General features: G+C 35.6%; 1 protein-coding gene across 4 annotated transcripts in view; it reads left to right on the top strand.

Moving 5' to 3' along the window:
* LOC149529110 (CBBY-like protein) overlaps positions 1–12,663 on the top strand; it is a 266,235-nt gene that overhangs the window by 183,456 nt on the left and 70,116 nt on the right. For 3 of the 4 annotated variants that reach the window (XM_089808815.1, XM_089808813.1, XM_089808811.1), the window contains one exon: positions 1,590–1,670. The exons of the other annotated variant lie outside the window; for it this stretch is intronic. In XM_089808815.1, the coding sequence (XP_089664941.1) occupies positions 1,590–1,670 (81 nt within the window). The remainder of the gene's footprint in view (positions 1–1,589; positions 1,671–12,663) is intronic. 4 annotated transcript variants of the gene reach the window in all.

Here is a 12,663-nt window from a genome sequence, read left to right as displayed (position 1 = left end):
GGAAAAAAATAAATCTTCCAAAATTTTTGCTCTGATTTCTTGACACTTCAAAAAAACAGAATTGCTTGTATTAACAAGACATGCTCTTAATTAGAGTTTGTAGACCTTAATAAAAAGTGTTAAGTAAAAGGCATAGTTGTTTAAATAAAGACAACATCTGAAAACAGAACAGATTAAGATAACTAAGAATAAAGCCTAAATGGCCATTAACTAATGCTTTGCAATAATGAGCTAAATATAGCAAGAACCTAGGATATTAATTTTTTCAAGGAAATATATCATTAAGATTAAAAAATGAATGTAATGATTGAAAATCAGTGATTGAGATATATATAAAAGGCTGCAATTGATCAAGGCAAATAAACTGATCGATCTACCAGTTAAAAGGGCGGGATTATGAAAGAGTATTTGTTAGTAGCAATTGCCTCCCATGACAAAGGCATATCTCTTAAAGAAGTCACATTCCTTGAAAGAAATATGAAAATATAAAAGTTATTTAAAATTCTAAGGCAAGGGGAATACGTAAGTTAAGATGTTATTTTATTATTACCTTAATCTGAAGGGTTCAGTGGAGCAGCAGAAGTCTATAATATTGAAGCATATATTTCAAAGTTATGAATGAGGGAAAGCTTCATAACGGGACTGCATAAATAAAGCAATTTCAATCGGATAAAGAAGACAAGTTTGAAGGCCTATAGTAGGCAATCCTATACAAAATTAATGCATGATATTGTAGTTATAAATAAGGAACAGCAATAACTAACAGAGGGATATCTATATCCAAGTTTATGCATGCTTTTAAGGACATTAATTGGGAGCAGCGATTAGAGTACAGTTCAATGTCATCTTGTTGTGTATCATACGCTATAATTTATAATTTATAATTTGTTTTTGATTGATCAGTTGTTAAATATATTGCAATTTAGTGAATACATTTCATTGTTCCTAGAAGGGGAGACTATACCTACAAGGAAACCAAGAGGGTTTTTGCCCTCCAAAAGTCTGCAGTCAATGGGTTTCTGTCACGAGGAGAAATAGATGCACCCAAATGGTCAAGATATCAGATGAAGGGTTTGGATTTCATAATAATATATGTTTTCCTTTAAGCGCTTCCCTTATTTTATAAACTTCGTTTCGGTTCCTTTCAATTTGAATTCTCTTCTTTCTGAAAATTCTCATCAATAAAAATATTAGATAAGGCCTTATTGTGCCCTCTTTAGACAACCCATTTTATAATAATAATATTTAAGTTGTCCTACGATGTTTTAAAATAAAACTGCTATGACTAAGTTGGATATAATTATTTAACTGTTGCACTAACTTTATTCCTTAGCCTATCGGAAATAGGAAAATAGACTATGTATCTCCTAGCTATTTTATTTCTTAAATGGGGAGATGATAATATTAAATATATTATTACTTAGAAGTCCAAATATTCTTGTTGCTGCTATTATTTGAGCTTCAAAGTCTAAACACGTAATAATGAAGTGTGTTTAAATATCTTATCAGCTTACTGGTTCGTATTGGAACAGATAGCTTCCAAGGCAAGCTAATCAAATTGTATTCCATGTGTATGAAAAATTTTGCAGGTTTGTGGATGATGCATTTGAGGAACAAATACCAGTCATTATATTAGCTGCATACAGTAGAAATGGTCAAGAAACTGCCAGGTCTGTGAAGTTTAACAAAGTTGCAAAACAGCTGAAGATATTTGTATTATCCTAATAAAGAATTTTCATCTGCTATAATTGCATAGTAATAATTGCTGTTTCTTCCGTGTATCTATATTTTGAAATCTTGACTGTAAGAGCTATTAGATTGTCACAATCCATAGGATAATCTGTATTTGCGTGTGGATTTGTTTACAGAATTCAGTTGCTTGGCTGTGTTTGACAATATGTACTTGTAAGAACAAAGGACCATAGTTGGAAAACTTGCCAAAGGCAAAAAATCGCCAAGCCCCCCAAAAGTTTAATCGGAAAAAACTCGGCGATTTAAAAAAAAAACTTGGGAACCTAAAAAACCGCTGAAATTTAATTAAAAATACATTTATTTTGCAAAATTTAATGAGAAGATGCATCTAATAAGTTAATTAAAGACAATACAAAAGAAACAAACAGAGTTTAGATATATATAAATGCATAGTGCATACAAAATTGCATTCTCATGCGGAATGCTCAGGGTAGGAAGCAAAATAGTAAATAGTTTCAATCTGTCAAACTAGAAGTAAATACTAAAAGTCTAAATACATCAATACAATGTCTATGACTCAATCACATCTTCCTCTTTCCACTTGCACTAGCAGGAAAGCGAGGGGGTCTAGTCCTAGAAGAAGTACCCCGCACTAGGATAGGGCGTGAGCTGCGTGACTGTGAACTCTGTGGCTGTGCCCCCTCGCTCGACGTCCTTACTGACTGGCTCAGCATCCTAGAAGAGGATGCATCTCCTCCTAATGGTAATGCTTGATCCTCGCCTGAATCATCCTCATCCTCGTCCTCATCCTCAATGTCATCCATAGTGAACTGAAAATCAGCGTTAGCCTCCCCCTCCATCACCTGCCTCTCCAAATCAGCGATCTCATCTGGTGCAAACAATGGACCTGGCTCCTGTGCTGTCCAATCAGAATAAGGATCTATCTCATCTAGATCAAGTGGACCGGGTAGTTCTAAGAGCTATGCCTTTTTTATGCGCAACTTAAGATTATAGTGCACATAAACAAGGTCATTACGCCGTTTTTGAGTCATTCTGTTTCTTTTCTTTGTATGGATGGACTCAAATAAGCTCCAATTGCGCTCACAATGGGATGAGCTACAAGGTTGGGATAGGACTCTGAGAGCAAATTTCCTTAAATTGGGGGTATTGCCACCCCAACTTGCCCACCAAGCATCTGCAAAACAAAATTAAAAAAGTTATAAAGCAATAAAAAAAAAATCAAAAGCACAACTTATCAATTAGCAAAAGTTTTAAAGTTTGACGCTTTACCTGGTGCTTGAGAAAATCTTGCTCTCTTTGCTAGCATACAAGAGAACAAAGGACCCCTCGATTCCACATAGATTTGTTGTTCGGTCACAATAAGGTCTCTCTCCTCTTCACTTGATATCATTCTCTCAATGCATTTAGAAAGACCTTCCATGACCTCTCCATTAGGATCTGAGTAGGAAACATCAGCCCTAAAACAAATAGAAAATGATATCAAGTCTTACTACACAACCTTAAAAAGTAAAGTAAAATAAAGTCTTAGTGAAATCCCAACTTCAAGGACAATCAATTATCATGATTCATAGTACCTCAATTTGGGATTGAGGAAGTAGCCTGCTGCATGAATAGGTTGGTGGAGCATATTGTTCCACCTCCTATCAATTATTTCCCAAATGGGGTCAAATCTAAGACTGTCCCCATGATAATAACTTCTAACAGCCTCTTTCGCCCTATCCATGGCCTCATAAAGACCTCTCATTGGGGATTGCTGCCCATCACATATGCGCAAGACTAGAACCAGGGGTAGAGACATCTACATTTGAAATTTGAAAAATACAAATTAGTTAATAACATAGTAAGTTATGAATTGATAATGAAACTTGAATAAACTAAAAATATAATGTTTTGATTTTTGAAGTTACCTCCACAATCTCCTTAGCCTTTGCAAAAAAGCTATCATCAAAGACTATCCGTGCTACAGCCTCTCCTTCGGGCTTCTTTGAGTAAGGTGAAGCAACCCAATCAGCACACACAAACATTTGCTTCAAAGCCAATATGTGGTCAAGAATACTTTGCAATGTCAAGAAGACCGTTGCAAACCTTGTCATAGCAGGTCTCATCAAATCTTTTCCTTTAGTGGCTTTTCTCATCAAATTGAGAACCCATGGGTGATTATAGATATATTTCGTGACTCGCCTAGCATCTTCCACAACTGGACTCACCCAATCAAGTTTTTCTATGTCCTCCAAAAAAAGGTCAAGGACATGTGCTGCACAAGGTGACCAAAAAAGTGTGGGATGCCTCTCGTGGAGGATTCTACCTAAAAGATTAGCAAAAAATCAATAATCAGTAACAAACTTTCCATATTTAGTATTTACAAATTACATCAAATATAAATTGAATAATACCATAGCATTACATTTATGATTCATATTGATTCGAATATAAAAAATAAAATTTACGTGCTACCACATATGCTGCTGCATTATCCGTGATTATTTGCACCACATTCTCTATTCCCACCTTCATGACAACATTCTCCAACATTAAAGCCAATGTGGCTGCATTTTTCACTTTGTTGGAGGCATCGACAAATTTCCAAAACACCACATCATCTTTTCAAGCAACCAAGAAATTAATAATGGTTCTACTTCTTCCATCTGTGCACCCATCAGATAAAATGGTGCAGCTATACTTCTTCCTCTCTTTCTTTTGGTCTTCTATCAATAATGTTGCCCTACCAACCGCTTTGTCAAGCAACCTACAAAATTTAGGTCTAATATTAAATAAAGTGTAAGTGTTAGTAAAAAATAGGAAATAAGTTATAACAATTAAGATTTAAAATATAACAATGAACTAAAGTGAATCACAATTATTTACAATTACTAAAATTTAAATAGTAAAATACTAACCTTCCACTCATATCCTTGCGATTAGGTAGCTTGTACCCTTTGCCTAGTATTGTTATTGCATTGACCATATTGACCCAATAGGGACTATCAGCAACATTCATTGAGATATTGTTGAAAAATCAAAAATCAGATGTTGCAATATCAGTTTGCTCATGCACCTCCTTAAACCATGTAGTGCCCTCTAATGATGGCTGTGCTCCAAGTGTGTTCTTGGGAACAAAATAACCCCCTATCCTTGATGGGGATCCGGATGGTGATGAAGAAGTAGGAGATGTAGAAGAAGTGGAACCGGTAAAAGAAAAATTTTGTTTGCGGATCCGTGGGCCACAAAGAGATCTTGGTATGTTCTCAAGTGCTTCTTCTTCCTCTAGCATATCAAAAGGAGCTCCTTCAGATTCAACTATGGCTGCCCTCATAGCTAATTTTGCCCTCCCCCTATTCAATTTTTTCTCTTCAGCAGCTACAAGTACGGCATTGATGAATCTTTTTTCTTCATTAGTTACCTTGAGATAAGGATTTGAATCATGTTTCTTTATGCCTGCAAGGTGGTATTTGAGGCGGTTTATGCCTCCAGAAATAATTCTCTCACATGGAATGCATATCACTTTCCCAACATCATTTGGAGCTTCATAGGCAAACCGCCATGTCTTATCTCTTGCATTTTTAGGCCGAGTGCCTATATATCCAGAAGGGCATGGTGTTTGTGGCCACTCTTCTTGCGAATTTGTCATTTTTTTTAATGCTTGACCACTGCCCTACACATAAATTTATTGAAAAATGAATAAACAAAGTTAGAACTTAGAAGCTAGGGTTTCAAATGATTCAAACTTCAAACTTCAACCATATCCTTAGCAAACAACAAACTTCAACCATATCCTTAGAAGCTAGGGTTTCAAATGATTCAAAATGATTCAAACTTCAAACTTCAACCATATCCTTAGAAGCTAGGGTTTCAAATGATTGAAAATGATTTTAAATGATTTGAAAACATTTACAAACAACAACAAAAACAAAAGAACATTTGTTATAAAACTATAAAAAGTTTTCAAACTATGATAAGATGAACATACTTGGAAAGAAATTTGTCTTCTCAAATCGGTTAGAATCCTCTACAATCCACTCAAATCCGCCTCAAATCACTTGCAATCAGCCAAGAATGCGTCCAAACCTTCTTCTCTTCACTCCTCAAGGCTCTAAACAATGCAAATACAAGAAAGAATGAGAAAAAACACACTCACTGCCGCTTTAATCCGTCACAGGCCGTGGGCAAAACTTTCACCAGTAAATCGCGAGTTTTTATTAAAAACTCGCCAAGTTTTTGCCGATTACTCGCCGAATACTCGGCAAGTTTTTACTAGACTGGTGAGTTTTAAAATCAGCGAGTGAACTGGTGAAAAACTCGTCGAGCTAGGAAACTCGGCGAGTTTTAAAAACTCGCCGAGTTTCCATCTATGCAAAGGACTACATGATATGGAAATTATTTTGTATTATATTTCATTCTTTTGCATTAGGCTTTCTGTCAGATTGTTTTGGGTTTTCATTCTCTAAAGTGTTGTGTAAAGGTTTAGTCAAATGTTTATAGTAATGTAATTTTTATTCAATTGATTTTTGAATCATAGTGGTACTAATATATTTGTGAAAGGCATGTGTTTTACATTCCTTTCTTTTACCTTAAGATTTCTTTACATCAAAGGAATGCACTGAAAATGTAATTTTGGTATGCATAAACTTGACAATTATTTTTTAAAAACATCAAAAATATATCTCATTTGTCAAGAAATGTTTTATACCATATGTATTGCATTAACTTGACTTTCAAGTTCATGTGCCATACATATAGTTGATTTACTAGCTATGGGGTAAGTCATTTGAGCACATAGAGTAACAAGAACTACTTACAAAATAACATAGACGATAAAACAAGTAAAATATAAATCATAAAATACCATTGGCATAGAATGATTAACTTTATTTTGCAGTAATGTCATTACAAATGTAGCTCTCCCTTGGTGCCATCCAACATCATATAGAATTGCTTGGCATTGGTTGAGTAACCATCACCAACTACCTATAGTTAGCTCGAGGCTAATTACATTACATTGCCATTTAATGAAACATAAACCAAAGTATTATTTTGCTAGCTATGGCTAACATTAGATCCCCAAGAAAAGAAATCATCTTGTAGATGACTATGACAAAATTGGTTGATGTTCTCAAACAAAACAAATCTAATAAGAAGGTGGTTGAGAGGATGTCTCTAGAGTGGTGGAGGACGTGGGCATGGATGCCATCCATCTCCATTTGGAATTCAGGCAATAGGCTATATGCCTACACATTCATGTCTACCCCCTCTTGATGTGTCATCGCCATCCCATGATTTATTGCTTCCATCCTAGAGGTTTGAATAACCTCTCTTGTCACTGGAACTGTTTTATGTATGAAGTTGTGACTATAGTAATTGGTGTGACAACTTCCGTCGGTGGAGTTGGGTGATTCCCATTGCAACAAGGGTGGCGTTTGGCTTGATTCCTTGTACTCATACTATCTCCCTTGGAGTTGTGGTTGAATTCCTTGTATTGCTCCATGAGCCACGATGTCTTCCTCCTATGCAACCTTATTTCGTAGGATCTACGTGCATATAGTCTTCTCATGTATGACCTCTGATATAACCTCCTTTCTTTGCACGGGTTCCTTTGTCACTTCTAGCACTATTCTAGGTAGCGACCCCACTTGTACCGGCACAAACTCCACCTCTTCAAATGTCTCCTGTACTTCATTGTTTTTTCCTCCTGCCACCTCTTGTGCCTTCCGTGACTTGGTACGACATGGTTTCATACGAAATCATTTATCCTTAGAACTATCACTTTGAAGATGAATGTATCTGTGTCTCTTTTTCTGTTGTTTCCTCGAAACTACCGTCATGTTCCCCTCTGTCCTTTGTGGTTTCTATAACCTCCTTCCTAAGTCTAACCAAGTGGTTCCAAAGTGCCTATAAGGATGTCCAAATGGAGCTAGGAGTGCACAAAAAGCTTCTAGTGTTCAACAAAACTGGTTGAAATGAGTTTTCCCAAATGCTCTGGTGCTACCTCAGTGTTTAATGCCCCCAAGAACAAGGCAATGTCATGGTGTAGCATGTAGAAGTCCTTGATGCATTCCACAAGACTTAACCCCAAATATATTTTTTGCCATTATTTAGTCCATTTATTAGCCTTAGCATCCATATAGAAATATCTAATGCCCTGCGTACTTTGTCAATTTGTTTTTAAGAAGGTACATTATGCGCTTCCATTCAACAATTGTTATAAAAGATTCCTTTGTTGTTACTGTTGCTCCAAAGGTTTTGCTAATATTGCTCTGAGAGGTCACGCCTATATATTCAATTTAGCAATAATTTCTCATCTTCTCTAGACTTTTTTAAAGAGGGTTTTATTGCGAAATACCTTATTGAATTCTTTGGGAAAGTAAGATACTGCCACTATTTGATTAAAATACATGATGTTGGACTTATGTGTACTTCGGTCATATCAATGAACCATGATATGCAATACAGGCTCAAAATCCTTTAAGTAAAAAATTGGCATGAAAATGATTTTATCTACGTTTGTTTTCTTGAGTGAATTCTTGAGAGGGTGCTTATTTGGAGTGCTTCCCACAAGGCCTTGCACTTCCCTTTTGTTTTCCATTTGCTTGAAGTTTCCATATCTATTGTTAATGGTTTTTTCTTCGTGGTTGCAACTTTATACCTAATATCGTAGCTGCCCTTTTTAGGGTTACTGTAATATCCTCTCACGATCATTTTTACTCTCACCCCTTTCTAGTACTCTACGGTATGATATATAGTTGTTGTGAGACAAATAAATTGGAAGTGTTGCCTACCACTTTTCCCACCTCACTATGTATGGGGTGGGCCCATACGCCGTATCCATGTAATGTCTTTGGTGTTTGTACAAAGTACAAATTTGTTGACAATAGTGTTTGTATGACCTCCAATGATACTCGTACGATGTATAGATATAAAATCCCTTGCATGCTAATGCCAATGTATTGTAAACGAATTCCAAGTTGCTTTGTACAGACTACAGGTTGTTGCATCCAGAGGGCGAGGTGTTGTGTACAAACGTAGTTTCTAGTAATGGTCGTATGATGTATAGATGAGCCTTAATTACCATGATGATCTCTTTCCATTTTTATGGTACAACGTATGACTTTACCATACAATATGTGGCTGGTTTATGTGACTCTTGTATGGAATATTTGATGCCTTCCTTGTGTTGTATGTTGTACCTTCCTCCCATATAGTCTAGTTTCTTCTTTGCCAATTTCGTTCTTCCTTGCTCCCTGTCATCGCCTGCTCCTCTTTGGCCCTCTTGCCTTTCTAGAAGCAATCTATAAAAAATTCCAGGCTCTAAGTTTTTTATAAGACACTAGTCCCACTTAAGAAAAGTTATTCTTTTTATTTTTGGCTTATCACCATTTTTGTTTTTTTCTATGCACCATGATTCCTTTCCATATTAAGTTTTTTCAATTATTTATTTATTTCCTTTTTCACTCTTCGTTCCCTTCTTATTGACTTTTAACAATTTTAGTCTTCTAAGTTTTAACTTTTTACAACTTGGCGTACCTTTTACTTTTAGTTGCTTTTGCCATCTTGCTTCTGCTTTCGTACATTTGCCTTTACCTATTTTAAAGTTACTTTTTATTGTTTCCATTGCCTTTTCCTTCTTCACTTCTATCCTTCCAAGTTTTGGCTTCGTTTGAGGTTCATCGTTTTTTTCACTTCGTCCCCTTTTGATGCCTTTTTCCTCACTCCACTAGACCTTAACCTTGGAGGCATAGTTACACATTGAATTGTTTGGAGGTGTCTTGTAACATTCATTTTCCCAATAGGTTCTGAGGTACTCTAGTTGAAATATTTTGTTCACTAGAGGTACAGGTGTTACCCATATAGCTTCTATTAACATACCTATTTCCATACTTCAAATACTAGATAACTTCCTCTTTGCTCACAGTAGGGGGTCATGTTGGATTTCATATCACTCTCCATAACGTTTTTGAGGTAGGGCAATACGACGCTTTTTGGTCCTTTAATGACACACTTTTGAATGAGTTGATCCACGTACCATCTCTTCTCCGGGATAAATAGGTCCTCTACCTTTATTACCATATTTAAGCGTTGTGCCATGGTGGCGCAGTACTCCTCCGAGTATTCCTCTTATATTCGGTCTTGCCTCCTTCCATCTTTTTGTGTTGTTCTTCAACCTCTTTGTCAATGTTGTAGGGTAGACAAATTTCTCTTCTCCCTTCGTAGGCCTTGTTCTATCGCCAGTATCTGTTTATTCTCACTTATAGAGATGTTATGAGAAGTCAATTTGTGAGGTGCTTGTGCAGTCTGGGTATTACAACTCCCCCATGCTTTCTAGCAAGTTGTTCTTTAGGGGCCATCATAGGTTTGGCCCATTCCAGGTTTGGCCTATATGGTTCTTCTTTGATTATTGAGTCTTCCTCAACATCCTTATCATGATCAATCGCCCAACCTTTCATAGTGGCATATTTGAGCACATTGATTGCTATAATGTGCATTTCCTCTTGTAAATTATGAACTTGGACCTCTATATTGGTTCCTTAATAGGTTTATTGTCATATCCGCATTTTAAGATAGAATTTTAATAATAATTACATAATAAAATGTTATTAAATAAATAATGATAATAAAGTTATTTTTTTTAAACTAGGAAATAATAATTATTTAATCTAGATTAGTAATGAAATACTATTTAGTATGATATTTTAAATAATTAAAAAATAATAAATTTTCATAAAGTAAATAAAGAAATCAAATTAAATACAATAGATAATATTGTAGAAGGTTTGTTGAGTTTCTAAATAGAATTTCATAATAAATAATAATAAACACAAATAAGTAAGTAAATAAATAATATAACATAGAATAATATAAATTAACTAAATCTAATGAAAAGTTGAGAGATTTGACAAATAGACATGAGTCGTTAAAATTAAGATATAAAAGGGAGGAGATGTTATTTTAGAGAGGGGAAAAAAGGAAGAGGAGAAGAGAGTTCAAAAAGGAAAAATGGAAGAGGAAAGTAATATGAAGAAAATAAGAAAGTGACTTTTTGAAAAGGTATCAATGATATTGAAAGGATGTGAACTTTTTGAAAGGGTCTTAATTATGAATAGTTGTCTCTTCAAAAATATTGTGATTTTGAAGTATTGAGACTTTTCCAAAGGATTTTAGTGATGAAGTGTTGTGAGTTTTCAAAGGATTTGTATTATGAAAGGTTGTGACTCTTGGGAAAGAAGAAGGTAAGAAATGTATGTTTATGGATTATATTTGTTTAATTATGTTTATGTATTTATTTATATTTATAAATCATATTTGTGGATAATATTGTGTTAGCTCATGGGGATAATACTATGTATATTAATGAGACTCAAAGCATGGAGCATGGAGATATTAATATTTCGATTGTCTGCCATGGCCGATAATTGATGTGCCAGAATATTCTGATGTTGTCAAACATATGCATATGTCATTGGCCTTGTATAGAGGATGCCTATCCAAGAAGAATCTTAAGGGGTGCGCTGTATGTTTATGGATTATATTTGTTTAATTATGTTCATGTATTTATTTATATTTATAAATCATACTTGTGGATAATATTGTGTTAGCTCATGGGGATAATACTATGTATATTAATGAGACTCAAAGCATGGAGCATGGAGATATTAAGATCTCCATTGTCCGCCATGGCCGATAATCGATGTGCTTGAATATTCTGATGTTGTCAAAAATATGCATATGTCATTGGCCTTGTATGGAGGATGCCTGTCTAAGAAGAATCTTAAGGGGTGCGCTCCTGGGATGACGACAAGGTAGCTTTGAGCTAAGAAGCCCAATCTGGAGACGTCCTTAAGATTGGGGTTAACTTAGAGGGTAAAATAATATAGTTTTATTATTATTGTGATTCTAACATTTATTTTGCAGGTATTACTTGTCCCTAACCATATTAGTGGGGACATTACATTTATTGTATAGGGTGGTAAGTTTTACAACTTTATTGTTTCACTCCTCTCTTATTTTATAAGGTCCGAGCTAGCAAACTGTGAACTTGGGAGACTTGATTTCACTATGACCGTTATATTTCAAATCTAAGTGTCGTAAACAAAAGTTCATTCAGAGTAACTGTTTGTCATGCTAAAATTTCCTCCTTTGTTGAGCCACCTCCATAGCCCACTATATTGTCATCCATTGATCATCCAACTTCAAAAAGTTAAACATTCGTTATTTTAGGCTTCTTATAACTACCAATTGTTTTATATTGCTACTCTTAGGCTTGGTATAGTTTATTTTGTAGGTACCATGAGTTGTTGTCCATACATGAGTTGGAAGCATGTATGCCCCTATTGGACTTTGTAAGTGTTTCAGTATGCCCAAAGTACTGTAGGGAGTATTTCTTCCCAATCACCAGGATTGACATCAATACTTTATTAGTAGGTTCAGTTTGCCCGTTGGTTCGAGGGTAGTATGTGCTTGACAAGTTGTAAAATATTTAAAATTTTGTTGTCATGGTCCAAATTACCTGGTTCACAAAATACACCCCTTGGTTACTCATGATGGATATGGGCATTGCCAAATCGTGTCACGATTTTCTCATAAAGAAATCGGGTTGTGCTAAGTGTCGTATTGTTGGGGAGTGCCCTCCCATTCGTCCATTTGTCAAGTACTTTGTAGCCACCACTATATACCTGCATCAATACGCGACACTCACATTTAGAGGTTTGGCAAGGCCAATACCCCATCTTTCAACCAACTTCTAGGACTATTAGGGGAACAATGACCGAAGTCTCTCTTCTAGAGCATGCTCACTCTCTAACAAGTGTTACATCCCAATACCTATTCTCGGGCATCTGTGTGCAAGGTTGGACACCACAATTTTGTGAGGAGCACGTTTGGTGTAGTAACATCAAGCTCCATGTCCCCTCTGCAGGCCCTTTTTTGGAATCCTTCAGAACACTCCAAGTTATTTCCAAC

This window comes from Cupressus sempervirens, chromosome 11 (assembly GCF_028749045.1).
Source record: "Cupressus sempervirens isolate cs-2001-9-10 chromosome 11, ASM2874904v1, whole genome shotgun sequence".
Classification (NCBI taxonomy): domain Eukaryota; kingdom Viridiplantae; phylum Streptophyta; class Pinopsida; order Cupressales; family Cupressaceae; genus Cupressus; species Cupressus sempervirens.
Note: the sequence above shows the minus strand (reverse complement) of the source record. Positions and strands in the feature narration are given on the sequence as shown.